At 49.8% G+C, this 27,183-nt stretch overlaps 1 protein-coding gene across 2 annotated transcripts in view; it reads left to right on the top strand.

The window, feature by feature from the left end:
* Nucleotides 1-22,687, top strand: part of LOC140390212 (class I histocompatibility antigen, F10 alpha chain-like) — a 350,169-nt gene extending 327,482 nt beyond the window's left edge. The window contains exons 5-8 of one of the 2 annotated variants that reach the window (XM_072475180.1): nucleotides 3,103-3,219; nucleotides 5,120-5,152; nucleotides 12,440-12,475; nucleotides 22,269-22,687. In XM_072475180.1, the coding sequence (XP_072331281.1) occupies nucleotides 3,103-3,219; nucleotides 5,120-5,152; nucleotides 12,440-12,471 (182 nt within the window). In that variant the 3' untranslated portion in view covers nucleotides 12,472-12,475; nucleotides 22,269-22,687. The remainder of the gene's footprint in view (nucleotides 1-3,102; nucleotides 3,220-5,119; nucleotides 5,153-12,439; nucleotides 12,476-22,268) is intronic. The other variant, XM_072475181.1, reaches the window with a different exon arrangement.
* The last annotated feature ends 4,496 nt before the right edge of the window (nucleotides 22,688-27,183 follow it).

Raw genomic sequence — 27,183 nt, forward strand, 5'->3', positions numbered from 1 at the left:
GAGGTCATGTGTCCGTTGACTGTCACGCTAGTCGATGCGGTGGCCAGGTTGTGAGGACGAGACTGGTCGATGGTCACTGAGGCGAGTCGTGGTTGGTCATCGCTGGAGTAGGATGATGGGGAGCCCGGGGGCTTTCTGGCTGGCGCGTGGCGCAGGCGTATTGGCTGGGTAAGGCCCCCACTGGGGCGGCCGTCTGTAGTGTCCATGATGCGTAGGAGGGCTGGGCCGCGCGGCTGGGGGTGTTGGCCTGAACGTTGCGCGAGGCGACCGTCATGGAGAGCGCTAGCTTCTTTGTCTCCGCTAGGTCGAGTGTAAGTCGCTGGCGTATGAGGTCCGACCCAATCCCCGTAACAAACGCGTCCCGCATAAGGAGTTTTGAATGTTCGGTGGCTGTAACGGCCTGACAGTCACAGTCCCGGACGAGTGGGATTAGGGCCCGCCAGAAGTCTTCTATGGACTCACCAGGGAGTTGAGAGCGAGTGGCGAGTACGTGCCTGGCGAAGAACGTGTTCATCTTCTGAGCGTAATTCTCCTTGAGAAGCGTCATGGCTTTGGCGTAGCTCGGCGCGTCCTGGATTAGCGGGAAGACGCTGGAGCTCAACCTTGAGTACAGGATCTGTATCTTCTGAGCCTCCGAGACAGGGTTGGGCACCGAGTTGATGTACGCCTCGAAACAAGCTAGCCAGTGCTGAAAGTCCTTTTTGGCGTCGCTTGATTGCGGATCCAGCTGCAGGCGATCCGGCTTGATGCGGAGGTCCATCTTTTGAAACTCTTCGAGCAATAAATTGAGGCACGTCAATTGCACAAAGACTTGAGTTGGATACAACTGAGGCTTTATTGCTCGAAGATGTGTGGCCTCCCACAGCAGCTGGCGAAATGGCTGCAGCATGGAGGAGACACATATTTACACTCTGCCTACTGGGCGGAGCCAGCAGGCAGGGACTACTAACGAACCTGGAGTACAGGTCCTACCTTACATTACCTAATACAGGTGCAATACCACACATGTGTGTGTGTGTGTTTGTATGTAATATTGTGTGTGGGTTTGTGTGTGTATTTGTGTGTGCATGCAGGCGTGTTTGTGTATGTTTCAGACTGTGTGTGTGTGCACTTTTGTGGGTGTGTGTCCATGTGTGTGTGCCTGTGTGTGTGTCTATTTGCGTTGTGTGGGTCAGTATGTGTATGTATGCATGTATCTGTGTATGCATGTGTGTGTGGGTCTGTGAGTGTATGTGCACTTGTGCATGTGTGTACGTGTGCATGTTGCATATGTCTGTGTGTGTGGGTCAGTGTGTGTGTATGTATGTGTGGATCTGTGTATCCATGTGTGTGTGTCTGTGTGTGTATATGTGTGACTGTGTGTCTGTGTACATGTGTGTATATGAGTGTGTGCGTATGAGTGTGTGTCCATTTGCATGTGCATGTCTGTGTGTGTGCATATGTGTATCGTGTGTGTTTGTGTGTGTGCATATGTCTGTGAGTGTATGTGTCAGTGCAAGTATGTATGTGCATATGTGTGTCTCTGTATATGTGTGTGTCTGTTTGTGTATGTGCATATACGTGTCTGTGTGCAAATGTGTGTGTCTGTGTGTATGTATGCTTGTGTGTGTGTCTGGATGTGTGTGTGAGTTTGTCTGTCAGTGAGTGTGTTTGTAAGAGTGTGTCTGTGTGTGTGTTTATGTGTGTGTGTATGTGTGTCTGTGTGACGGTGTGTGTCTGTGTATGCGTGTCTCTGTGAGTGAATGTGGACGTGTGTCCGTCCCTGTCCCCCACACACCAATCAATTTTCACCCCTTATCAAACATTCCCTCCATTTCCAAACATTGTGGTTATTGTCAAGAATCCTTGTGTGAAACCTTGGGCTGGATTCTCCGCTGGCGGGATTCTCTGTTGTGCCGGCAGCGCACTCACACCCGGCGATTCCGATGGTGTGGGTCTGCCCACTATGGGAAACCCCATTGGCCGGCTGGTGGGATGGAGAATCCCGCTGCCAGCAGGGGCACGCCCCACCCGAAAACTGGTGCGACGGGGCGGAGAATGCCGGCTTTAATCATTCACCTTCTGGAAGTCCAGCTGGAGCAGATCTACAGACACTCCCTTATAAACCATGTTAGTGAGATCCTCAACAAATTTAATGAGATTTGTCAACATGAGCTCCCCATCACAAATCCATCTTGTCTCTCTTTGATCAGCTGATTCTTGTCTAAGTGTCTGGAACTCAATCTCTGGACATTTGTGAATCTTTTCTTTGAATTGGATTCACTCACTTATTCCATGTGTTGTCCATGGTGGCTTCACTGCAGTCGATTAGGACTAAGTTCTGCTGTTGGGTTGTACCAAGTGCTTCTATTGAAGCGTTTGCTCTGTTTCTCTGTCGTTTTTCTCATTATCAGCTCAGCCCAGTTTCCTGTGGTCAGTTTCTTCCTCATCCCTTTGAAGTTTGATGTGAAAACCATCAGTGATGCTGCCTCCTGGGCCGTACAATGTAACCCTGGAGAATGAGCAAGGACAGGACACAGAGACATTGGTGGGAATTAGAACTGAACTGGCCGGGAAGGTAACCCACGGGATTGGGACAACACGGCTTTGACACTCCCATCAATGGGAATCTTTAGTGACTTCACTGGAGAGTGAAATCGTGCGAGTGTAAAACCAACGTTTCAACCAATCCCATCAATTCCCAATGGGCGACTTCAGTTCAAATTGTCCCCAATTAACACGGTGGCACAGTGGTTAGCACTGCTTCCTCACAGCGCCAGGGACCTAGGTCCGATTCTGGCTTTGGTTGAGTGGGTGGAGTTTGTATGTTCTCCTGTGTCGACATGGGTGTCCTCCAGGTGCTCCGGTGCACTCCCACATTCCAATGGTGCACCGGTTAGGTAGATTGGCCACGCTAAATATCCCACTAGTTGTCAAAGCTGTGCAGGTGCATAGGGCGGGGGAGTGAGCTGAGGTCGAGTGCTCTATGGAGGGTCAGAGCAGACACAGTGAACTGCATGGCCTCCTTGTGATTTATTGGGATTCCATGTATTCTATGGAACACAGGCCTGGGAATGGATCCGGCAACAGAGTCAATCCTCATATTATTCAAATATTTTTCAGAAATCCTGGATAAACATGGAGCTCTTCTGCATCTGGGAACTGGAGTGGGAATAGGGATCAGTGGAATTTTATTATTCGGAATAATTGGAATATTCATTTGGACAAGAAAACGGAAAGGTAAGAAAACAAGAGAGGGGAATGTAGAACTGAGGGGACAGAGTGAGTGTGGGGAATCTCCAGTACTGGGAGTACAGGACACTGAGAGGGGAGAGTGAGAGGGAGGGGAATGTAGAACTGAGGGGACAGAGTGAGTGTGTGGAATCTCCAGTACTGGGAGTACAGGACACTGAGAGGGGAGAGTGAGAGAGAGGGGAATGTAGAACTGAGGGGACAGAGTGAGTGTGGAATCTCCAGTACTGGGAGTACAGGACACAGAGAGGGGAGAGTGAGAGAGAGGGGAATGTAGAACTGAGGGGACAGAGTGAGTGTGGGGGAATCTCCAGTACTGGGAGTACAGGACACCGAGAGGGGAGAGTGAGAGAGAGGGGAATGTAGAACTGAGGGGACAGAGTGAGTGTGGGGAATCTCCAGTACTGGGAGTACAGGACACTGAGAGGGGAGAGTGAGAGAGAGGGGAATGTAGAACTGAGGGGACAGAGTGAGTGTGGGGAATCTCCAGTACTGGGAGTACAGGACACTGAGAGGGGAGAGTGAGAGAGAGGGGAATGTAGAACTGAGGGGACAGAGTGAGTGTGGGGAATCTCCAGTACTGGGAGTACAGGACACTGAGAGGGGAGACTGAGAGAGAGGGGAATGTAGAACTGAGGGGACAGAGTGAGTGTGGGGAATCTCCAGTACTGGGAGTACAGGACACTGAGAGGGGAGAGTGAGAGAGAGGGGAATGTAGAACTGAGGGGACAGAGTGAGTGTGGGGAATCTCCAGTACTGGGAGTACAGGACACTGAGAGGGGAGACTGAGAGAGAGGGGAATGTAGAACTGAGGGGACAGAGTGAGTGTGGGGAATCTCCAGTACTGGGAGTACAGGACACTGAGAGGGGAGAGTGAGAGAGAGGGGAATGTAGAACTGAGGGACAGAGTGAGCTTGGGGAATCTCGAGTACTGGGAGTAAAGGACACTGAGAGGGGAGAGTGAGAGAGAGGGGAATGTAGAACTGAGGGGACAGAGTGAGCTTGGGGGAATCTCCAGTTCTGGGAGTACAGGAAACTGAGAGGGGAGAGTGAGAGAGAGGGGAATGTAGAACTGAGGGGACAGAGTGAGCTTGGGGGAATCTCCAGTTCTGGGAGTACAGGAAACTGAGAGGGGAGAGTGAGAGAGAGGGGAATGTAGAACTGAGGGGACAGATTGAGTGTGGGGAATCTCCAGTACTGGGAGTACAGGACACTGAGAGGGGAGAGTGAGAGAGAGGGGAATGTAGAACTGAGGGGACAGAGTGAGTGTGGGGAATCTCCAGTACTGGGAGTACAGGACACTGAGAGGGGAGAGTGAGAGAGAGGGGAATGTAGAACTGAGGGGACAGAGTGAGTGTGGGGAATCTCCAGTACTGGGAGTACAGGACACTGAGAGGGGAGAGTGAGAGAGCGGGAAATGTAGAACTGAGGGGACAGAGTGAGTGTGGGGAATCTCCAGTACTGGGAGTACAGGACACTGAGAGGGGAGAGTGAGAGAGAGGGGAATGTAGAACTGAGGGGACAGAGTGAGTGTGGAGAATCTCCAATACTGGGAGTACAGGACACTGTGTTGAATGAGCTGATTTAATTCCCACACACAGAGACATGTATAAACACATCTTGTTCCCTGCCTGATCTTCCTTTGTGTGATCAGCCCAGACCAGGTCTAATATTGATCATTAAACCCACCACACACACTCACATCCTCACCTACTGAATATGGATGGAATGGAAGAGATTTACAGGATCTCCATAAAGTGTAAGGATGGAGGGGAGTGTGGGAATGAGTGTTTCTCACACAATCTCCATTTCCTCACACTTACTGGGTTCTCACTCTCTGATAATGGATTATTCCCCATTCTAACCGACATTTATTTTACTTCTGCAGATTCACCGAGTGTGATCTACACAACAGCTCACAGTAAGTGACTGAGGGACAGATTGTTGGGAAACAAATAGACGGGATTGAAAGTTGTCAAATTACTTCTCCTGGGAATAACTCCGGGTTACACGGGGAGATTCTCACCCTCCATTCGCTCAGACTCCAGACCTTCTTTTTCCAGCCCTCACCTTCCACTCCAGGTGCCACTGACTCAGGGAGATGAACATAAGAAATAGGAGCCAGAATGGGCCATGTTTTAAAATGTACTTTTGGGATTTGACGTAATGCCTCGGATGGGGTACAGTGACTGTGTGAAAGTTGTTTTTGAAAACTCACCACTATTCTTAGAAGTCCCCCTATACCAAAAAGGGCCGACATTCTAAATAGTGATCAGGGATTCTCACTCCCTGACTCCGATGCAAGCTTCAGTGGGTGCCATTCAGGTCAAACTATGTTTTCAAGTTATCCCCCGGTATAACCCATACCTTCACCGAAGAATGTTACCTACTTACCCCTAAGTAGCATTGATATCCTGGGTCCTGCGTTGCTAAGTAAGTAAAGTAAGCTAATAACCACTGTTTCAGGTTAAAACTTTTAAGTTATTTTATTTTTATTTTTTTCTCTTTTTAAAAGATGCAATCGCTGTCTTTACAGAAAAGTAAAAAGATCTTGCTTCTGTATCCTTCTGGTTGGTTGAAGGGACCTTCAGGCCCAACTTGACAATCAATCTTCTTTAAAGTCTGGTCTTCTTTAGATGTATTCGCTGATGAGCTTGGTTGCTGTGTCCTGTCTGCTGGCTATCTCTGAGCTGACTCTGAGCTGAATCTTCCTATTTAAATTCTAGTCTTCCTTAGATGTATTAGCTATTTTAGCTCGGCTGCTATGCCCTGTCTCTTTCCCATGACCGAGCTGACTGTAATCTGACTCTGCTTCTCCCCGCTCTCTCTCTCTCTGAGTTCTGCTTCTCGTTCTGGTTCTGGTTCTCTTTCTTCAGGTTTATATTCTCTTTCTAACAGTTAGGTTTTTATGACGTTATTGTAAAGTAATTCTTATTTTCTTTGATTGTAAAAAGTATCTTTGATCTAAACCTTCTAATCCAACTAAGTATTCATTTTGACATGACTTCATCTCTTAGATCTGATTACATTGTTTCCTTTGTGATGTTCAAAATGCTTTGACTTCAAGAGGTGTTACTTTTAATTCCTGTCATTTCTATAGTTTTATTTTCCAATTGTGTCCTCAGCTCAATTTTGACTTTGATTTTGGCTTTAAATTATGTTTTTCGTAGACTGATAGTCTCCAGTTTTCTTTAATTTACCTGGGATTAGCAAATTTTCACACCTAGAATTCAACTGAACCTCATCCATTCTTTTCCAGATCCTAACTAAGATAGTTACTTTCAATGAAGGTGTGAGCCATTGTTTTTGGCTTCATTCAAAATCCTGTTTGTCTTGTCTGCTAAGCCTGCTTGACCAAGGATATCTGCATTTTACAATCCTTCCCTGGCAGCTGCTGTGAACCCTTTGTGGGATCTTTCCCTGTATTCTCTCATGTTTCTCTCAGACCAGATCTTGCCAAACTTCCATGTTTCAAATGACACATCTTTCCATATTTTCAATAACAAAATGAGGTGATTTGGATTGGGTACAGCATCTGTGGGTTTCACTGGTCAGGCCAGCATTTATTGCCCATGTCTAATTGCCCTTCAGAAGGTGGTGGAGAGCTGCCTTCTTGAACTGCTCCTGTCCCTGAGGTGTAGGTACACCCACTGTGCTGTTAGGGAGAGTCTTCTGGGATTTTCACCCAGCAACAATGAAGGAATGGTGATATATTTCCAAGTCAGGATAATGAGTGACTTTGAGAGGAACCTCCAGGTGGTGGAGTTCCCAGGTATCTGCTGCTCTTGTCCTTCTAGATGGTCGCGGTCCTGGGTTTGGAACCTGCTCCCTAAGGAACCTTGGCAAGTCTCTGCAGTGGATCTTGTAGATAGTACACACGGCTGCCACGGTGGTGGAGGGTTTGAATATTTGTGGAAGGGGGAGCAATCAAGTGGGCTGCTTTGTTCTGGATGGTGTTAAACTTCTTGATTGTTGTTGGAGCTGCACTCATCCAGGCAAGTGGAGAGCATTCCATCACAGTCCTGACCTCTGCGTTATAAATGGTGGACAGGCTTTGGGGATGGAGGAGGTGAATTACTCACTGCAGGATTCCGAGCTTTTGAACTACTCTTGTTGTCACAGTATTTATATGGTAAGTATATGCTGTTGCTGAACATTGTGCAGTCATCAGCGAACATTCTCACTTCTGACCTTATGATGGAACGCAGGTCATTGATGAAACAGCTAAAGATGGTTGGGTCGAGGACACTACCCTGAGGAACTCCTGCAGTGATGTCCTTGAGTTGAGATGATTGACCTCCAACCACCATCACCAGTTTCCTTTCTGCCAGGATTGACTCCAACCAGCAGAGAGTTTCCCCCTGATTCCCATTGACCCCAGTTTAGCTAGGGTTCCTTGGTGCCACACTCGGTCAAATGATGGTTTGATGCCAAGGGCAGTCACTCGTACCTCACCTCTGGCATTCAGCTCTTTTGTCCATATTTGAACCACGGCTGTAATGAGGTCAGGAGCTGAGTGACCCTGGAGGAACCCAACCAGGACATCCGTGAGCAGGTTATTGTTAAGTAAGTGCCGTTTGATAGTGCTGTTGATGATCCCATCCATCGCTTTACTGATGATTAAGTGTAGACTGATAGGGCGGTAATTGGCTGGGTTGGATTTGTCCTGATTCTTGTGTACGGGACATACCTGGGGCAATTTTCATGGAATCAGTTGTCGAGTCATAGTTGCATGACTGCGCGAGTATGCGGAGATGGGTTAAAAATGACTGAAAAGGTTCATCCTTACCCTGAAGCCTCTGCTGGAAAACATACCGTCCAAAGCTCTCATTCACCTCAATGTCACAGTGGCTGTCGAACTTCAGCAGGACTGTTTCAAACTTCGTCTTGTCTTCGCCTTCAGCAAATATGAGGGCCTTGTAGATGTGGATAGCGTGGTCCCCGGCTGTAGAAAGGAAGAGCGCAATCTTCCTGGCATCCGATGCGGCCTGGAGGTCGGTGGTTTCAAGATAGAGCTGGAACTTCTGTTTGAATATCTTCTAGTTAGCACCGAGGTTGCCGGCGATGCGAGCTGTGGGGTGGGCAGACGCTGTCCATGTTACCGGATGGCTGATCGCTGGTCAAAGGCAGATTATCTCAAGGGAGGTCCGTCAAAGATCAGCATTACTCACTCGTACCATGATGTGTTGGGTAAGCTGGGTCTATGTGGATTGCGTTTGATGCAGTGTAGAGAGAGACAGGCTTCTAACACTTGAAAAGATGCAGCACGATTTTATTGAACAACTAACTATAATACATGCTTAACTGTGGGTTGACACTATGCTGACTTGACTGGAGACCTGAGGCTAACCTGACCAGACTAACTGACTACCACATGGTGCTTGTTCTAGCTGCTGCTCACAAGCTCTGACTGTCTCAGAGGCTGGATCGCGAGAGAGCGGGAAAACTGGTGCCTTCTGGCTTTATAGTGGTCGTGTCCTGTCTGGTGATTGACTGCTGTGTTCTGTGTGCTCACTGGTCATCCTGTGTGTCAATCACTGCCTGTCTGCACTCCATCATGTACCTGAATGTATATTATGACACCGGGTAGATGCCAGTGTTGTAGCTGTACTGGAACGGCTTGGCCAGGGAAGAGGCAAGTTCTGGAACATAAGTCTTCAGTATTATCGCAGGAATATTGTCAGGGCCCATAGCCTTTTCAGTAGCCAGTGCCGTAAGCTATTTCTTGATGTCACGTGGAGTGAATCGTATTGGCTGAAGACGACATCTGTGATGCTGGGGACCTCCAGAGGAGACGGCGATGGATAATTCATTTGGCATTTCTGGCAGAAGATGTTGCGAATGCCTCCGCTTTGTTTTTCCCACAGATATCATTGAGGATGGGGATATTTGTGGAGCCTCCTCGTCCAGTGAGTTGTTTAATTGTCCCCCACCATTCACGGCTGGATGTGGCAGGACCGCAGAGCTCAGATGTGATCTGTTGGTTGTGGAATGGTTTCATTTATTACTTGCTGTTTATGCTGTTTGACACACCAGTAGTCCTGTGTTGTAGCTTCACCAGGTTGACACCTCATTTTTCGGTATGCTTGATGTTGCTCCTGGTATGCTCTCCTGCATTCTTCATTGAACCAGGCTTGGTCCCCTGGCTGGTGGTAATGGTAGAGTGGGGGATATGCCGGGCAATGAGGTTGCAGATTGTGGTCACGTACAATTCTGCTGCTGCTGATGTCCCACAGTGCCTCATGGATGCACAGTCTTGAATTGCTATATCTGTTCTGAATCTATCCCATTTAGCACGGTGGTAGTGCCACACAACACAATGGAGGGCATCCTCAATGTGAAGACGGGACTTTGTCTCCACAAGGACTGTACGGTGGTCACTTCTACCGGTACTGTCACGGACACATGCATCTGCAGCAGGCAGAGTGGTGAGGATGAGGACAATGTTTTTCCCTCTTGTTGGCTCCTTCACCACCTGCTGCTGTCCCAGTCTAGCAGCTACGTCCTTTAGGACCCGACCAACTCAATCTGTGGTGGTATTACTGAGCCAAGCTTGGTGATGGACATTGAAGTCCCCCATTCTTGCCACCCTCAGTGCTTCCCCCAAGTGCTGTTCAACATGAAGGGGTATTGATTAATCAGCTGATGGTGGACATGTAATCAACAGGACACTTCCTTGCCTATGTTTGACCTGGTGCCATGAGACTTCATAGGGTCCAGAGTGGATGTTGAGGACTCCCAGGGCAATCCCTGCCTGATTGTATCCACTGTGCTGCCACCTCTGCTGGGTCTGTCCTGCTGGTGGAACAGGACGTACCCAGGGATGGTGCTAGTGGCTTCTGGGACATTCTCTGTAAGGTATGATTCTGTGAGTATGGTTATGTCAGGCTGTAGCTTGACTAGCCTGTGGGGCAGCTCTCCCAACTTTGGCACAAAGCCCCAGATGTTAGAAAGGTAGACTTTGCAGGATTGGCAGGGCTGGGATTGTTGTTGACATTTCCGGAGCCTGGGTCAACGTCAGGTTGTCTCCCTCAGGCCTGTTCCATCATCAGTAAGATCCTGGCTGAAACTGAAAAGCAACAGGCAGATTGGAAACATTCAGACTGTTCTCCTGGGAACAGAGAAGGTGAAGAGGGAATTGAATTGAGAGTTTCCGGGTGATGAAAGATTTTTATAGATGGACAAAAATGATTCTGGTGAATGATCAATGACTCGCGGTTATAGATTCCAATCTATAAGAGGAGAAGAGGAGAAATGTTTCTCACTCTGGGAATGTCGGGATGTGGAATGCTACACTTGGCAATGTGGTGGAAGCTGATTCCATCAAACAATTAAAAGGAAGTTGAACAGATATTGAAGATGAGGAAATTACAAGGAAAGAGAAAAAGTGGGAATCTGGGACAAAGCATGGTGGTTCTCCCAAAGGGCCAGTACAGCTAGATGGGCAGAATGGTTTCCTTTTGTGCTGAAAGTTTCTATGATTCTCAATGATTCCACTTCAGCTCGGTTCCACTTCCCCTTTCCCACATCATTCCCAGTTTTCTTGCTGCCTCAGTGCTTCAGGATTGCTGAATCCCGGGGCTGAACGTTCGCATCGTCTGATCATCCAGAACCCTCTGGATAAACAATTCCAAAGATTCACAACCCTCGGAGAGAAGACATTTCCCATCATCATAGTCCCAGTGACTGATCACTGATCCACAGACTGGGAATCCGAGATCCCAACTCTCCAGTCAGAGGAAACACTGGGCTGGATTTTCCAAAAATGGGGCTGTCCCCACGCCAGCGTAAGAACACTGGCGTTTCTTGCCAGACTTTCCTGAAAAAAATTAAGAACTATTCTCCTACCTGCAGGGGGCTGGCAGGGCCTCGGGGTGCTTCTCACAGCTTTAGCTGCGGGTACGGGACCCTGAACTACCGGTTCCGAGTCCGCGCATGGGCACGGCGACGGCCTCAAGCCCAGTATCCTACAGCTTCCCTGTCAAATCCGCCGAGAATATTCTGTTTCAGTGAAATCACCTCTTAGACGAGTCAACACTCACAATGTTGGAACATTCGACTCAAATTCCAGAGACGATTCAGTGCTTGTCTGCAATCAATCACCCTCCACTTCCTCACCCTCCACTACCTCACTCAACTCCCTCGCCCTTCACTACCTCACCCTCCACTATCTCACCCTCCACTATCTCACACTCCACTTCCTCACGCTCCATTTCCTCACCCTCCACTACCTCACTCCATTCCCTCACCCTCCACTATCTCACCCTCCACTATCTCACCCTCCACTACCTCACTCCACTCCCTCGCCCTTCACTACCTCACCCTCCACTATCTCACCCTCCACTATCTCACCCTCCACTAACTCACACTCCACTTCCTCACGCTCCATTTCCTCACCCTCCACTACCTCACTCCATTCCCTCGCCCTCCACTATCTCACCCTCCACTATCTCACCCTCCACTACCTCACTCCACTCCCTCGCCCTCCACTATCTCACCCTCCACTATCTCACCCTCCACTATCTCATCCTCCACGTCCTCCGCTCCATTTCCTCACCCTCCACTACCTCACTCCACTCCCTCGCCCTTCACGACCTCACCCTCCACTCCCCCACCCTCCATTACCTTACCTCAACCCCTTACCTTCCACCTCCTTGCCCTCCACCTGCTTACCCTCCACTTCCTCACCCTCCACTTCCTCACCCGCCACTCTCTCACCTGCCACTTCCTCACCCTCCACTTCCTCACCCTTCAATACCTCACCACTACCTCACCCTCCACCTCCTTACTCTCCACTTCCTCATGTGCCACTTCCTCACCCTCCACTCCCTCACCCTCCACTCCCTCACCTTCCACCCCCTCACACTCCGCTGCATCATCCTCCATTCTCTCCACCAACCCTCCACTCCATCACACTCCACTCCCACACCCTCCACTTCCATAGCCTCCTCCTCCATTCCATGAACCTCATCTCCTTCACCTTCATATCTCTCATCCTCAATTCCCACAGCCTCCACTATATCAACCTCATAACCCTCACCCTCCACTTATTCACCCTCCACTCCCTCTGTGCTCATTTACCAGGTGTGAATCAGTTTAGTTAATACTGAGAGCTGATTGAATTTGGGTCCAGTGAGAGAAAGAAAAAATCTCACTCATGATGTTTATATTTTGTTTAATTTCTAACATTCTGTTCATATTTTCTCAGCGTCTGATGTCCCTGTTCCAGAGCCTTCATAATTCAGTACGTAGAATTTTAATATATCTCCGATTTATATCACTCCCTCTGACCCTGTCTCACCCTCCCAGACACATGTTAAAACCTGTCAGACTAATTTCACTCCCTCCTGACCCTGTCTCACCCTCCCAGACACATGTTAAAACCTGTCAGACTAATTTCACTCCCTCCTGACCGTGTCTCACTCTCCCAGACACTGTTAAAACCTGTCAGACTAATTTCACTCCCTCCTGACCCTGTCGCACCCTCCCAGACACTGTTAAAACCTGTCAGACTAATTTCACTCCCTCCTGACCCTGTCTCACTCTCCCAGACACTGTTAAAACCTGTCAGACTAATTCTACTCCCTCCTCACCCTGTCTCACTCTCCCAGACACTGTTAAAACCTGTCAGACTAATTTCACTCCCTCCTGACCCTGTCTCACTCTCCCAGACACTGTTAAAACCTGTCAGACTAATTTCACTCCCTCCTCACCCTGTCTCACCCTCCCAGACACTGTTAAAACCTGTCAGACTAATTCTACTCCCTCCTCACCCTGTCTCACTCTCCCAGACACTGTTAAAACCTGTCAGACTAATTTCACTCCCTCCTGACCCTGTCTCACCCTCCCAGACACTGTTAAAACCTGTCAGACTAATTTCACTCCCTCCTGACCCTGTCTCACTCTCCCAGATACTGTTAAAACCTGTCAGACTAATTTCACTCCCTCCTGACCCTGTCTCACTCTCCCAAACACTGTTAAAACCTGTCAGACTAATTTCACTCCCTCCTGACCCTGTCTCACCCTCCCAGACACTGTTAAAACCTGTCAGACTAATTTCACTCCCTCCTGACCCTGTCTCACCCTCCCAGACACTGTTAAAACCTGTCAGACTAATTTCACTCACTCGTGTCCCTGTCTCACTCTCCCAGACACTGTTAAAACCTGTCAGACTAATTTCACCCCCTCCTGACCCTGTCTCACCCTCCCAGACACTGTTAAAACCTGTCAGACTAATTTCACTCCCTCCTGACCCTGTCTCACTCTCCCAGACACTGTTAAAACCTGTCAGACTAATTTCACTCCCTCCTGACCCTGTCTCACCCTCCCAGACACTGTTAAAACCTGTCAGGCTAATTTCACTCCCCCCTGACCCTGTCTCACCCTCCCAGACACTGTTAAAACCTGTCAGACTAATTTCACTCCCCCCTGACCCTGTCTCACCCTCCCAGACACTGTTAAAACCTGTCAGACTAATTTCACTCCCTCCTGACCCTGTCTCACCCTCCCAGACACTGTTAAAACCTGTCAGACTAATTTCACTAACACCTGACCCTGTCTCACTCTCCCAGACACTGTTAAAACCTGTCGCACTAATTTCACTCCCTCCTGACCCTGTCTCACTCTCCCAGACACTGTTAAAACCTGTCAGACTAATTTCACTCCCTCCTGACCCTGTCTCACCCTCCCAGACACTGTTAAAACCTGTCAGACTAATTTCACTCCCTCCTGACCCTGTCTCACCCTCCCAGACACTGTTAAAACCTGTCAGACTAATTTCACTCACTCGTGTCCCTGTCTCACTCTCCCAGACACTGTTAAAACCTGTCAGACTAATTTCACCGCCTCCTGACCCTGTCTCACCCTCCCAGACACTGTTAAAACCTGTCAGACTAATTTCACTCCCCCCTGACCCTGTCTCACCCTCCCAGACACTGTTAAAACCTGTCAGACTAATTTCACTCCCCCCTGACCCTGTCTCACCCTCCCAGACACTGTTAAAACCTGTCAGACTAATTTCACTCCCCCCTGACCCTGTCTCACCCTCCCAGACACTGTTAAAACCTGTCAGACTAATTTCACTCCCTCCTGACCCTGTCTCACCCTCCCAGACACTGTTAAAACCTGTCGCACTAATTTCACTAACACCTGACCCTGTCTCACTCTCCCAGACACTGTTAAAACCTGTCGCACTAATTTCACTCCCTCCTGACCCTGTCTCACCCTCCCAGACACTGTTAAAACCTGTCAGACTAATTTCACTCCCTCCTGACCCTGTCTCACCCTCCCAGACACTGTAAAAACCTGTCAGACTAATTTCACTCCCTCCTGACCCTGTCTCAATCTCCCAGACACTGTTAGAACCTGTCAGACTAATTTCACTGTCTCGTAATCCTGTCTCACTCTCCCAGACACTGTTAAAACCTGTCAGACTAATTTCACTCCCTCCTGACCCTGTCTCACCCTCCCAGACAATTCGAAAACCTGTCAGACTAATTTCACTCCCTCCTGTACCGGTCTCACCCTCCCAGACACTGTTAAAACCTGTCAGACTAATTTCACTAACACCTGACCCTGTCTCACTCTCCCAGACACTGTTAAAACCTGTCGCACTAATTTCACTCCCTCCTGACCCTGTCTCACCCTCCCAGACACTGTTAAAACCTGTCAGACTAATTTCACTCCCTCCTGACCCTGTCTCACCCTCCCAGACACTGTTAGAACCTGTCAGACTAATTTCACTTGCTCGTGATCCTGTCTCACTCTCCCAAACACTGTTAAAACCTGTCAGACTAATTTCACTCCCTCCTGACCCTGTCTCACTCTCCCAAACACTGTTAAAACCTGTCAGACTAATTTCACTAACTCCTGACCCTGTCTCACCTGCCCAGATACTGTTAAAACCTGTCAGACTAATTTCACTCCCTCCTGACCCTGTCCCACCCTCCCAGACACTGTTAAAACCTGTCAGACTAATTTCAGTCCCTCCTGACCCTGTCTCACTCTCCCCGACACTGTTAAAACCTGTCAGACTTGTCATGATATTCAAACACACACATCATGATAGACACACCAACAGACAAATCAGAACACACAACACCACAACCAATGACAGAAAGATATAAAAGCACAGACACGACCCCCGGTGGTCAGTATTAGCTGCAGAGGAGAACCAGGACACATCTGTTGCCAAACACACTTAGGGAGACAGCACGTGCAGAGTATCCAGAACGAACTGTATTATAAGAGTTATAATAAAATAGAGTTGTACCACATACAACTGTGTTGGCTCATCTGTGCACCAGAGCACCCAACACCACATGGTACAGGAGTGGATCGATACCTGCCGGCATACCTCCGTGTACACAGACAACCAGCAGTGCCCAGGCATGATGTACGAGCTCCCGGTTCCGCAGCCGCTCCAGTGCCACGGCGACCTCCGCGAAAACTGGCGGCGATTCCGGCAAATGTTCGAATTGTTCCTGGTGGCAGCTGAACTGCAAGACCTGGATGATAGGGAAAAAATTGAATTTCTCCTCACCATCGCCGGTGCAAGGGCAAGAGAAATATTCAGAAGGTTCAGGTTCTTCAGGAGGCAGCAAAGGTACGATTACCAGGCAGTCCTGGGCAAATTCTCCAAGTACTGTGAAGAAAACGCAATCCAATCGGCACATAAAGGTAAGAAAAGCTGCAGTACTCACCTCGTGGCTGGGATCCCGGAGCCCAAATTCCCAGAGGCCGAAATCCCGGGCCTGAGAGAAGGCTGGGTCGAGGTCGGCGGCCATCTTGCTAAAGGTATCACGCTAGCACAGTTGCGCGAGCAGTGCGCAGAACCGGAAGTATCGTTTGCGCTGCGCATGCGCAGTCAAGAAAACGGACATCGGTAAAGGAACAGCGATCTGAGCATGCGCAGTCGCTTCCTACGTGCTACATACCGAGCGTCAGGATGTCAGAGGCCCCAGACTGCACCAATTTAAAAGGGAAACGTCCCAAATCCAATTTAAAAGGGAAACGTCCCAAATCAAAAAAACAAAAATCTGTTAAAGCTGTAAAACAACCTTCCCTCACCTGGAATGACAGCACAGTGCCGCAAATTGACCCAGGAGATGAATTTGACCTCCGAAGAACCCTCCGACAAGCAGTTACCTACGCACAAGCCGATGATTCCGACCTTGAATACTTCGATGACGATCTTTACAGTGTTTCCGGACCTCGCGAGCCCAATGATAGCTCCGTGGTCCTATATGACTATGACTCGGACGAACCTTTCGTGTTGCACATTGGCGGCCCCCACATTGAATCCGACGCAGATGCGGATTCATTTTTCGGATTTGAGGATCTTCAATCCAGCAGATATGACGTTCCAACTTATCAGTACCGGATGATGCTGCAGCCTGACATTAACAGACAGGGAGCGGTGCAAGCACACGGAGAGTGCCCTGCTGCCACACAGAGCGTGGTCCACGTCCCGCTCAACGTTCCCGACTCTATGAAAGAAGACATGCAAGACTCCAGAGTGCAGTCCTCGCATGAACCAGAAGTGACTCCAGTGTCACAAGCTTCCACAGCAAGCTCGTGGACAGACTCCACAATTGCAGAAATGCAAGACTCCAGAGCGCAGTCCTTGCACGAACAAGAAGTGACTCCAGTGTCACAAGCCTCCACAGAGAGCTCGTGGACAGCCTCCACGATAGAAGCAACGCAAGACTCCAGAGCGCAGTCCTTGCACGAACAAGAAGTGACTCCAGTGTCACAAGCCTCCACAGAGAGCTCGTGGACAGCCTCCACGATAGAAGCAACGCAAGACTCCAGAGCGCAGTCCTTGCACGAACAAGAAGTGACTCCAGTGTCACAAGCCTCCACAGAGAGCTCGTGGACGGACTCCACGATGGAAGGAACGCAAGACTCCAGAGCGCAGGCCTTGCAGGAACAAGACCATGAGGGTCTAGCAACCTCTCCTGACCAACCAGCGGCAGACGATGCAAGTCTGCCATGCTCACGTGAACAGCAAGAAGGCTATAACAGCCTACCATGCTCCACTACACAGCAGCATGAACATGACGGTCTCTCATGCTACAATGAAGGGCACAGCGCTGAAGACTGTTCAAGCCCAACTGAAGACAAGCCAAAGGAATCGCCTCGTCCAAGCCCGAAGAAAAAAGGTTTATGCGCTGACCTTCAGGATCATTATAGCCGAACAGAGATTAATAATGCTGCACGGCCACAGAAGGATGCTGAGGATTTGCTAACAAAATTAATTGAATGTTTAACTTGCAAGGAGCAGACTGAGAATTGCCAGTGTTTTAGTACGGATCGAAAAAATGGACAAGACATTGATCCTCAGGTAATGGAAATAACACAACCTGAATCATATCTACAGCAGGGACAAATGTCTCCCTTCAACACAACACCGCAAAATCCCAACTTCGGAGACCAGCAGTTAGTCAGTAATGACTCTTCAAACCTTGAGGGGAACATTAATTGCATTGAACCTATACACGCTCCACTGATTATTGAGCAGAACATTGGAGCAAGAATCCTGAGGACACCGACATCGAGTAGCCAGATAACGAATTTAAAACCCACAGCAGTTTCAAGTGAACCAAGTGTGCTTTCCACTAATGGTGAAGATGCAGATAAGGTCGACCCGATTATCCATTGTACCACACTAACCCCAGTGATTAAGCAGTTATGTATGGGGAGTATAATGTGGGCAATTGAGAACAGTAAAAGAGAGACTGTGACCATGCCAGTCCCAGCAAAATCAGACCCAGAGACCATGAAGGCATGTACATTAGACAAAGATACATATGAGGCACCTGAGAAGAAAAGTGAAACGGAATGTTCTTTGGAAAATAGTACAATGTCGATAGAAACATTGGATCCTATATTCGAGACCATACGTATGGGAGAATTTGGGGGTAATAAACAAGGTTCTGCAATGTCTGGGGGAAGATTTAAAATTCCAAAGAAGAAAAGCCCAAATGAAGGACAACGGAAAGACAATGACAGTCCACCGACATGGTGTGCACCACCAGATGAAAACTCTGACAATTTACCCAACCCTAGTGAACAGCAAGCTGCTAATGAGGATCTATCCACGGGATGTGAGACGAGTGACGACAGCATCCCACTTCCCATGCAAAAGGTGCAAGGTGACAGACCTCGCCTAGTGCGTACCGTGGCACTCGACGATCACGGTGGGACCACTGACGACTGCGGTGGCGGCGCACCGCTTCCACCCTCGATGGCTCGACCCTCTCCACTGGTTGGTGCATTCCTGCATGTTCCGACTCCAGAAGTGCAGCTTCAGGGAATCTCGGCTGCCTCCAGTGAACCTGTTGGGACTCCGGACGGGGGGCATCGACGGAAGGCAGACCGGACTCCAGATGGGGAGCAGCCAAGCGCCGACTCTGATTCGCGCACGCCAGACCTTGCTCCGGACGGGCGGTGTCGCGGCCTTGGTGATGGCACGCTCAGGGTGACGGTGGATGCCACGGCGACAGGGAATGGATCGCGTGGCAGTCCCACTGGTTCGGCAGTGGCAACCAGCACCGGCGGTCCAAGATGGACACACCAATTCGCGCCATCGCCAGACGTTGATGCGAGCAACAATTCTCTCTCCAAGGCGACATGCTTCGACGTTTCTCTGCGGAGTCGCCCTTCCGGCACAGCAGGTGGCCGGAACCAGCGTACACGGTCTCGGCCAACTTCCACATCTGGCACAGTCATCGCCTTGCATGATATTAGTGATGGTGCTACTTCGATGGCGACGACCCATCGGCTACAAGATGCCGTCCACCACAAACAGAAAAAGAAAAAGACTCCACCTTGTTCCTGGCATGCAGGGCGGATGGATTGGTGCATAGGCGCAATCAGCGAGCTTTGCGCCGCCTTCCACGCTCGCAACTGAACCGTACGCACACGCCGGATCCTCCACTGGTTCCCAAGGATGACTTCGTGGAGATGCCACGGATCATGCCCCTTCCATCGCCACCAGAACCAAACCACAGCCAAGGCACCACTAACAAAGATGTTGAATGTTATATTTGCACGAATGAAAAAACCAAGCACTGCACGAAGTACAACAAATGGTAAAGTAGAGACTTCGGCAACAGCATCACCTCCAACAGTCCAAGGTGAACCAGTGTGACCCCAAATCTCCACAGCTGAACCGGCTTGAGGACCAGCCCATTTTTGAGGCGGTCACCCATTAGACTGGACTTATAACGCTGTTCATACGTTCAAAAAGTCAAACACTTCTGGATTATAACCTGTTGTTGTTTATTGTTCCAGATATCGTCTGACCAGACCAATGTTCAAGTTTTTTTTTCTCTCGCATCCAAGTTTTGTTATGGTACAACCTTGTTAGTGTGACGCACCCGACATCGCCCCATGTAAATAGTTACGTCGTATACACACGCTGTACATAACACACACACACACTCTTCGATGCACTCACGACACAATTATATTTATAACCACGTAGGCACATATCTTTGTAAAAAGGGGGGATGTCATGATATTCAAACACACACATCATGATAGACACACCAACAGACAAATCAGAACACACAACACCACAACCAATGACAGAAAGATATAAAAGCACAGACACGACCCCCGGTGGTCAGTATTAGCTGCAGAGGAGAACCAGGACACATCTGTTGCCAAACACACTTAGGGAGACAGCACGTGCAGAGTATCCAGAACGAACTGTATTATAAGAGTTATAATAAAATAGAGTTGTACCACATACAACTGTGTTGGCTCATCTGTGCACCAGAGCACCCAACACCACAAGACTAATCTCACTCCCTCCTGACCCTGTCTCACTCTCCCCGACACTGTTAAAACCTGTTAGACTAATTTCACTAACTCCTCACCTTGTCTCACTCTCCCAGACATTGTTAAAACCTGTCAGACTAATTTCACTCCCCCCTGAACCTGTCTCACTCTCCCAGACACTGCTTAAACCTGTCAGACTAATTTCAGTCCCTCCTGACCCTGTCTCACTCTCCCAGACACTGTTAAAACCTGTCAGACTAATTTCAGTCCCTCCTCACCTTGTCTCACTCTCCCCGACACTGTTAAAACCTGTCAGACTAATTTCAGTCCCTCCTCACCTTGTCTCACTCTCCCAGACACTGTTAAAACCTGTTAGACTAATTTCACTCCCAACTGACCCTGTCTCACTCTCCCAGACACTGTTAAAACCTGTCAGACTAATTTCACTCCCTCCTGACCCTGTCTCACTCTCTCAGACACTGTTAAAACCTGTCAGACTAATTTCACTCCCTCCTAACCCTGTCTCACCCTCCCAGACACTGTTAAAACCTGTCAGACTAATTTCACTCCCTCCTAACCCTGTCTCACCCTCCCAGACACTGCTGAAACCTGTCAGACTAATTTCACTCCCTCCTGACCCTGTCTCACTCTCCCAGACACTGTTAAAACCTGTCAGACTAATTTCACTCCCTCCTGACCCTGTCTCACTCTCCCACTGTTAAAACCTGTCAGACTAATTTCACTCCCTCCTGACCCTGTCTCACTCTCCCAGACACTGTTAAAACCTGTCAGACTAATTTCACTCCCGACTGACCCTGTCTCACTCTCCCCGACACTGTTAAAACCTGTTAGACTAATTTCACTCCCGACTGACCCTGTCTCACTCTCCCAGACACTGTTAAAACCTGTCAGACTAATTTCACTCCCTCCTGACCCTGTCTCATCCTCCCAGACACTGTTAAAACCTGTCAGACTAATTTCAGTCCCTCCTCACCTTGTCTCACTCTCCCAGACATTGTTAAAATCTGTCAGACTAATTTCACTCCCCCCTGAACCTGTCTCACTCTCCCCGACACTGTTAAAACCTGTTAGACTAATTTCACTCCCGACTGACCCTGTCTCACTCTCCCAGCCACTGTTAAAACCTGTCAGACTAATTTCACTCCCTCCTGACCCTGTCTCACCCTCCCAGACACTGTTAAAACCTGTCAGACTAATTTCACTCCTTCCTGACCCTGTCTCACTCTCCCAGACACTGTTAAACCCTGTCAGACTAATTTCACTCCCTCCTGACCCTGTCTCACCCTCCCAGATACTGTTAAAACCTGTCAGACTAATTTCACTCCCTCCTGACCCTGTCTCACCCTCCCAGACACTGTTAAAACCTGTCAGACTAATTTCACTCCCTCCTGACCCTGTCTCACTCTCCCAGACACTGTTAAAACCTGTTAGACTAATTTCACTCCCTCCTGACCCTGTCTCACTCTCCCAGACACTGTTAAAACCTGTCAGACTAATTTCACTCCCTCCTGACCCTGTCTCACTCTCCCAGACACTGTTAAAACCTGTCAGACTAATTTCACTCCCTCCTGACCCTGTCGCACCCTCCCAGACGCTGGTAAAACCTGTCAGACTAATTTCACTCCCTCCTGACCCTGTCTCACTCTCCCAGACACTGTTAAAACCTGTCAGACTAATTTCACTCCCTCCTGACCCTGTCTCACTCTCCCAGACACTGTTAAAACCTGTCAGACTAATTTCACTCCCTCCTGACCCTGTCTCACTCTCCCAGACACTGTTAAAACCTGTCAGACTAATTTCACTCCCTCCTGACCCTGTCGCACCCTCCCAGACGCTGGTAAAACCTGTCAGACTAATTTCACTCCCTCCTGACCCTGTCTCACTCTCCCAGACACTGTTAAAACCTGTCAGACTAATTTCACTCCCTCCTGACCCTGTCTCACTCTCCCAGACACTGTTAAAACATGTCAGACTAATTTCACTCCCTCCTGACCCTGAACCGATTATCGTGTTTCTCTCCATTCCTTACCTCGTGGGTTTACTGGGTTCCACTGCAGGACATTCCCGGAGTCTCATTGATGAATAACGGGATTGGCCTGTTCTAGTGAGACCCTGGCCATCATTGTCCATCCTTCCATATCACAGCGACACACAGAATTACAGCTCATTGTTGACACTCAGTACTTTGATGATTGTAATCTATTTTTCCTGGGAATGTGTTTCCACAGATTGAACAGTGGATCACAGATCCTGGTTGGGATTCGACACTTCAAGTGAGAATAGCTCATGTCACGTTTCCATCCAGTATCAGAAATGTGACGCCTCTCACAGTCGAAGGGATCTTCAGGGACTGTTTTTCTCTTGCACGTTCTTATCTTCCAGCCCTTCTTCAGGCCGAGTAATTAACCTGAACTAAGGTAAATACATTGAGGAAACTCAGAGATAATTTTGATATTCAGAGAAACTTATTTCTTTTGCACTTTACGCAATGTTAAATTTGAACTGTTGTGTAATGAACCTTTCATAAAATTGATAACTAAAATATTTTTACACAAGAAAATCTGTTATTATTTAGATCACCAATGTTTCTCTCTGAGAGCTGATAACTGTAATTTGTAATCAATAAATATTTGTAATCAATAAATAATTGGTGTTTGACTTGTCTGAATTCTTCTTTCCTGATTTCACAAGAAAGGTTTAATTCATTCACTCAGCAGCTTGTGACTCTTGGAATGGGCACTTGTTGAGGTTCAATTCAGTGTGAAGTGGCTGAGTTCATACCAAATGTCAGCATCATTCACTGCTTCCCATCAGCATTGATTCACTTGTTCACAGAAAAGAAGATGACAGCGAGAGACAGAGGAGAGGAAGATGCCTCATAACTTTAGTGAATCAAACTTTAACACATTTCCCAATGAGGTGAGGGTGAAGTGTCACCAGCTTCTCAGTAATGAGAAGTGTAGAGAACCTCAGAAAGTTAGTGTCTTGGTGAGGAAGGAGGTCACAGAGACTGTGAGTGTGAACAGCTCTACGTACGAACAGATGACCAAGGAACAGGAGTAGGCCACTCGGCCCCTCGAGCCTGCTCCACCTTCAATATGATCATGGCTGATCTGATTGTCACCTCAGCCCCACATTCCTGCCGACCCCGATAACCTTTCACCCCCTTGTCCAGCAAGAATCTATCCAGCTCTCCCTTAAAAATATTCAAAGATTCAGCTTCCACGTCCTGTTGAGGGAGAGAGTTTCAGAGACTCACTGCTGTCCTTAGATTCTACAGACAATCTGACTCCAACAACCCCTCCTGTGATTAACTTTGGACACAGACACAACTTACCCTGACCGACACAGAAATATAAATTATACACTGATCATCACACTAGCCTGACCAGACTCTCCACATAAAACAACCCGCCCATTCCGGGTATTAGTCTGGTAAACCTTCTCTGAATTGCTTCCAACACATTTAGAAGCTTCATTAAATAAACAGACTAATACTGTCCACAGTGCTCCAGATGTGCAATGATGGGAAATTGAACTTGTTGACAAGCTCCTTGGCTCAATTATTACGCTGCGTGCACGATGATAGAGTTGGTGTGGGCAGGCGGATGGGAGAGGGAAGATTGTTAATTTAAACTCTGTGTCAAAACCGGGAAGGACTTCATTTGGGGATCATATCGGGGGCGTCTTCCAAGATGTTAGCCCCCAATTTGTTCCCCCTACATTGCCTCCAGCACACCCTCACTCCCTTCCATAGGCTTCTGGTTCCCTCCTCACACCTTTATCTGCACACTGTGCCTGACTCCATCCTGGGACCTGCTTGCAGTTCCAGCAGTGACCACTACTCAGTGGTGGTGCTGCTGGGACTAATGAAGATGACAGTGAAGCAGATTGGCCGCAGCTCCCGAGGGCGGGAATTCGTCCTGTGAGGAGCGGAAACCCACTTTCCTCTGGGTTAGCCCACTGCCAAGGTGGGGGTGATCGATACACCGCGTCCCTGCACCCACCCATCCTCATACCCCTCACCCTAAAGCCCCTCCACCCGTGAACTCAATTCAAATAAGTGTAGGGCAGTGTTCTTCAAAGTCGGGGGGCGCGGGTGTCGGGAGGGTCGCGGAGCCGTTGTCCGCGGCGCTCCTGATCGCGCACATCCCTGCGCAGCAGCCAGCTTTTCATAACGCCGGCTGCAAGCGGCCCCGAACATGTTAAAAAAAAAAATACGCCGCACATAATTGGGCACGCATGCGCAGTGCGGCCTCTATGTTTTTTAAAGGTTGCAGCTTTTCGTTTTACAAGTTCTGTAGTCGCTTTTATTCATTTATTTTACTCATTTTATTTTTTATTTGTTTTTACAAGTTCGGTGGGGGTGGGGGGTTTAATTTGATAAAATTTTACAGGAAGAAAATGCAGAACTTTGGACAGATGGAGACTCTATACTTTCCGACACCGGAAGGCTTCACCTTCATCCAACAGGTTCCATTGGAGGAGCGTGTACGAGGGCCAAAGGGACCCAAAACCATTTCCTCCATTTTTATCAGCAGCAAACAAGGTAAGAGAACATGGTGGGTCGCGCAGGTCGGCCGGTTGGTAAAAATGGGTCCCCCGAAAAAAAGTTTGAAGAACACTGGTGTAGGGAACCTCAGAAAGTCAGTGTGTTGGTGTGGAAGGAGGTCACAGAGCTGTGAGCACTAACAGCTCTGTTCCATGGTCCACACAGCAATGTGGAAACAACCTGAATAATTTCACACAATCTGACAGGGTTGTAGAATTCTTGATATTTTTATCATTGAGATTTAAATTGTTGATTTAATGGGTTATTGAGTGAGGGGAAGAGATGCGCGTCTCAGCACCCGCGGGTCCGCCATGTCAACCCCTGTACAGTGTGCACCCGCTCCAGGGGCAACCCCAGCCCACCTGCACCACCGACCATCCATAACCCCCACTGACCGCAGAGGCCATTGCTAATAGGGAATTGGCAATCGTAGTTAAGTGAGCACTTCACACCTCCCACGTGGATGCTCCTGGGGAGATGTGCAATGTCGCCTGTGGGGGAAATTGCCGAGCATCAGAATCAGACCATGATGCCTGGACACTGCGGGAGTCAAAACCCTGCACGCAGCGGCCAACGTCCGACCACCCAGTGGCCGGTCCCCAGCACCCGGGAGGGGACCAGAGCTCGGTCCAGGTAACGTTACGTGCGGGTGTCTGGGGTACAGGCTCTTGGGTCCGGTGAGCAGGGCCCCCGCTGCGGCTTGGTGCAGGGGCAGGGCCTGTCAGATGGCAGGAGGTTGGTGGGGGGGAGCAATGGGGGTCCTCGAGGGGCGCATGGCCGAAGACACATCTGGTTGTCAGTCTCACACCCTCTGCAATCCCTTCCAGATATTACTGCAATGGTTGATATCGGGGACCCCGCAGCAGCTGCCCTCGTGGGACTCCTCCATTCGACTGTGGACTTGCTGCAGTGTCACTGACATCCATATCTGATGGGTTTCAGTGGGGGGGGGGGGGGGGGGGAGATGGGCCGCATGGGGGTGGATGGGGGAGAATGGGGGATATGGAGTATGGAGGGCGACGGGGGATTGGGGCTGGGGCGTGTGAGTGGTGGGTAGTCTGGAGGGGGAATGGGATGGATTATAGGGTGACACTGCTGGCCATGGGTGGGCCGGGGCAAGGGACAGAGCTGATTGGGGGGTCTGCCGAATGTATTCCTGAGGACAGAGGGTGGTCCAATGCCAACCCACCCGTGCGGTCTGGTGGAGTCCGTTGACCTTCTTGCGACACTGGGCGCCAGTCCTCCTCGTCACACTTCCCCAGCTTACAGCTGCTGCCACTTCATCCCAGGTGGCACTGGCTGCCCTGTGGCTGACCCTCCTGGACCCGCAGGGGGAACAGGACATCCCTTCTGGCCTTGACCGCATCCAGAAAGCTGCCCGGGTCGGCATCCTCGAATCATAGGGCTGGTTCCTCAGAGGCATGGCTGTGCGTGGAGTGGGGTTGGCTGTGAGTGGAGTGGGGTTGGTTGTGAGTGGAGTGGGGTTGGTTGTGAGTGGAGTGGGGTTGGTTGTGAGTGGAGTGGGGTTGGCTGTGAGTGGAGTGGGGTTGGCTGTGAGTGGAGTGGGGTTGGTTGTGAGTGGAGTGGGGTTGGCTGTGAGTGGAGTGGGGTTGGCTGTGAGGAGTGGGGTTGGCTGTGAGGGGAGTGGGGTTGGTGTGAGTGGAGTGGGGTTGGCTGTGAGTGGAGTGGGGTTGGCTGTGAGTGGAGTGGGGTTGCCTGTGAGTGGAGTGGGGTTGCCTGTGAGTGGAGTGGGGTTGGCTGTGAGGAGTGGGGTTGCCTGTGAGTGGAGTGGGGTTGGCTGTGAGTGGAGTGGGGTTGGCTGTGAGTGGAGTGGGGTTGGCTGTGAGGGGAGTGGGGTTGGCTGTGAGGGGAGTGGGGTTGGCTGTGAGTGGAGTGGGGTTGCCTGTGAGTGGAGTGGGGTTGGCTGTGAGTGGAGTGGGGTTGGCTGTGAGTGGAGTGGGGTTGCCTGTGAGGGGAGTGGGGTTGGCTGTGAGGAGTGGGGTTGGTTGTGAGTGGAGTGGGGTTGGTTGTGAGTGGAGTGGGGTTGGTTGTGAGTGGAGTGGGGTTGGTTGTGAGTGCAGTGGGGTTGGCTGTGAGTGGAGTGGGGTTGGCTGTGAGAAGTGGGGTTGGCTGTGAGGGGAGTGGGGTTGGCTGTGAGGGGAGTGGGGTTGGTGTGAGTGGAGTGGGGTTGGCTGTGAGTGGAGTGGGGTTGCCTGTGAGTGGCGTGAGGTTGGTTGTGAGTGGAGTGCGGTTGGCTGTGAGTGGAGTGGGGTTGGTTGTGAGTGGAGTGGGGTTGGCTGTGAGTGGAGTGGGGTTGGCTGTGAGGAGTGGGGTTGGCTGTGAGTGGAGTGGGGTTGGCTGTGAGTGGAGTGGGGTTGCCTGTGAGTGGCGTGTGGTTGCCTGTGAGTGGAGTGGGGTTGGCAGTGAGGGGAGTGGGGTTGGTTGTGAGTGGAGTGGGGTTGGCTGTGAGTGGAGTGGGGTTGCCTGTGAGTGGAGTGGGGTTGGCTGTGAGTGGAGTGGGGCTGCCTGTGAGTGGAGTGGGGTTGCCTGTGAGTGGAGTGGGGTTGGTGTGAGTGGAGTGGGGTTGGCAG

This window comes from Scyliorhinus torazame, chromosome 14, assembly GCF_047496885.1.
Source record: "Scyliorhinus torazame isolate Kashiwa2021f chromosome 14, sScyTor2.1, whole genome shotgun sequence".
NCBI classification, from domain to species: Eukaryota; Metazoa; Chordata; class Chondrichthyes; order Carcharhiniformes; family Scyliorhinidae; genus Scyliorhinus; species Scyliorhinus torazame.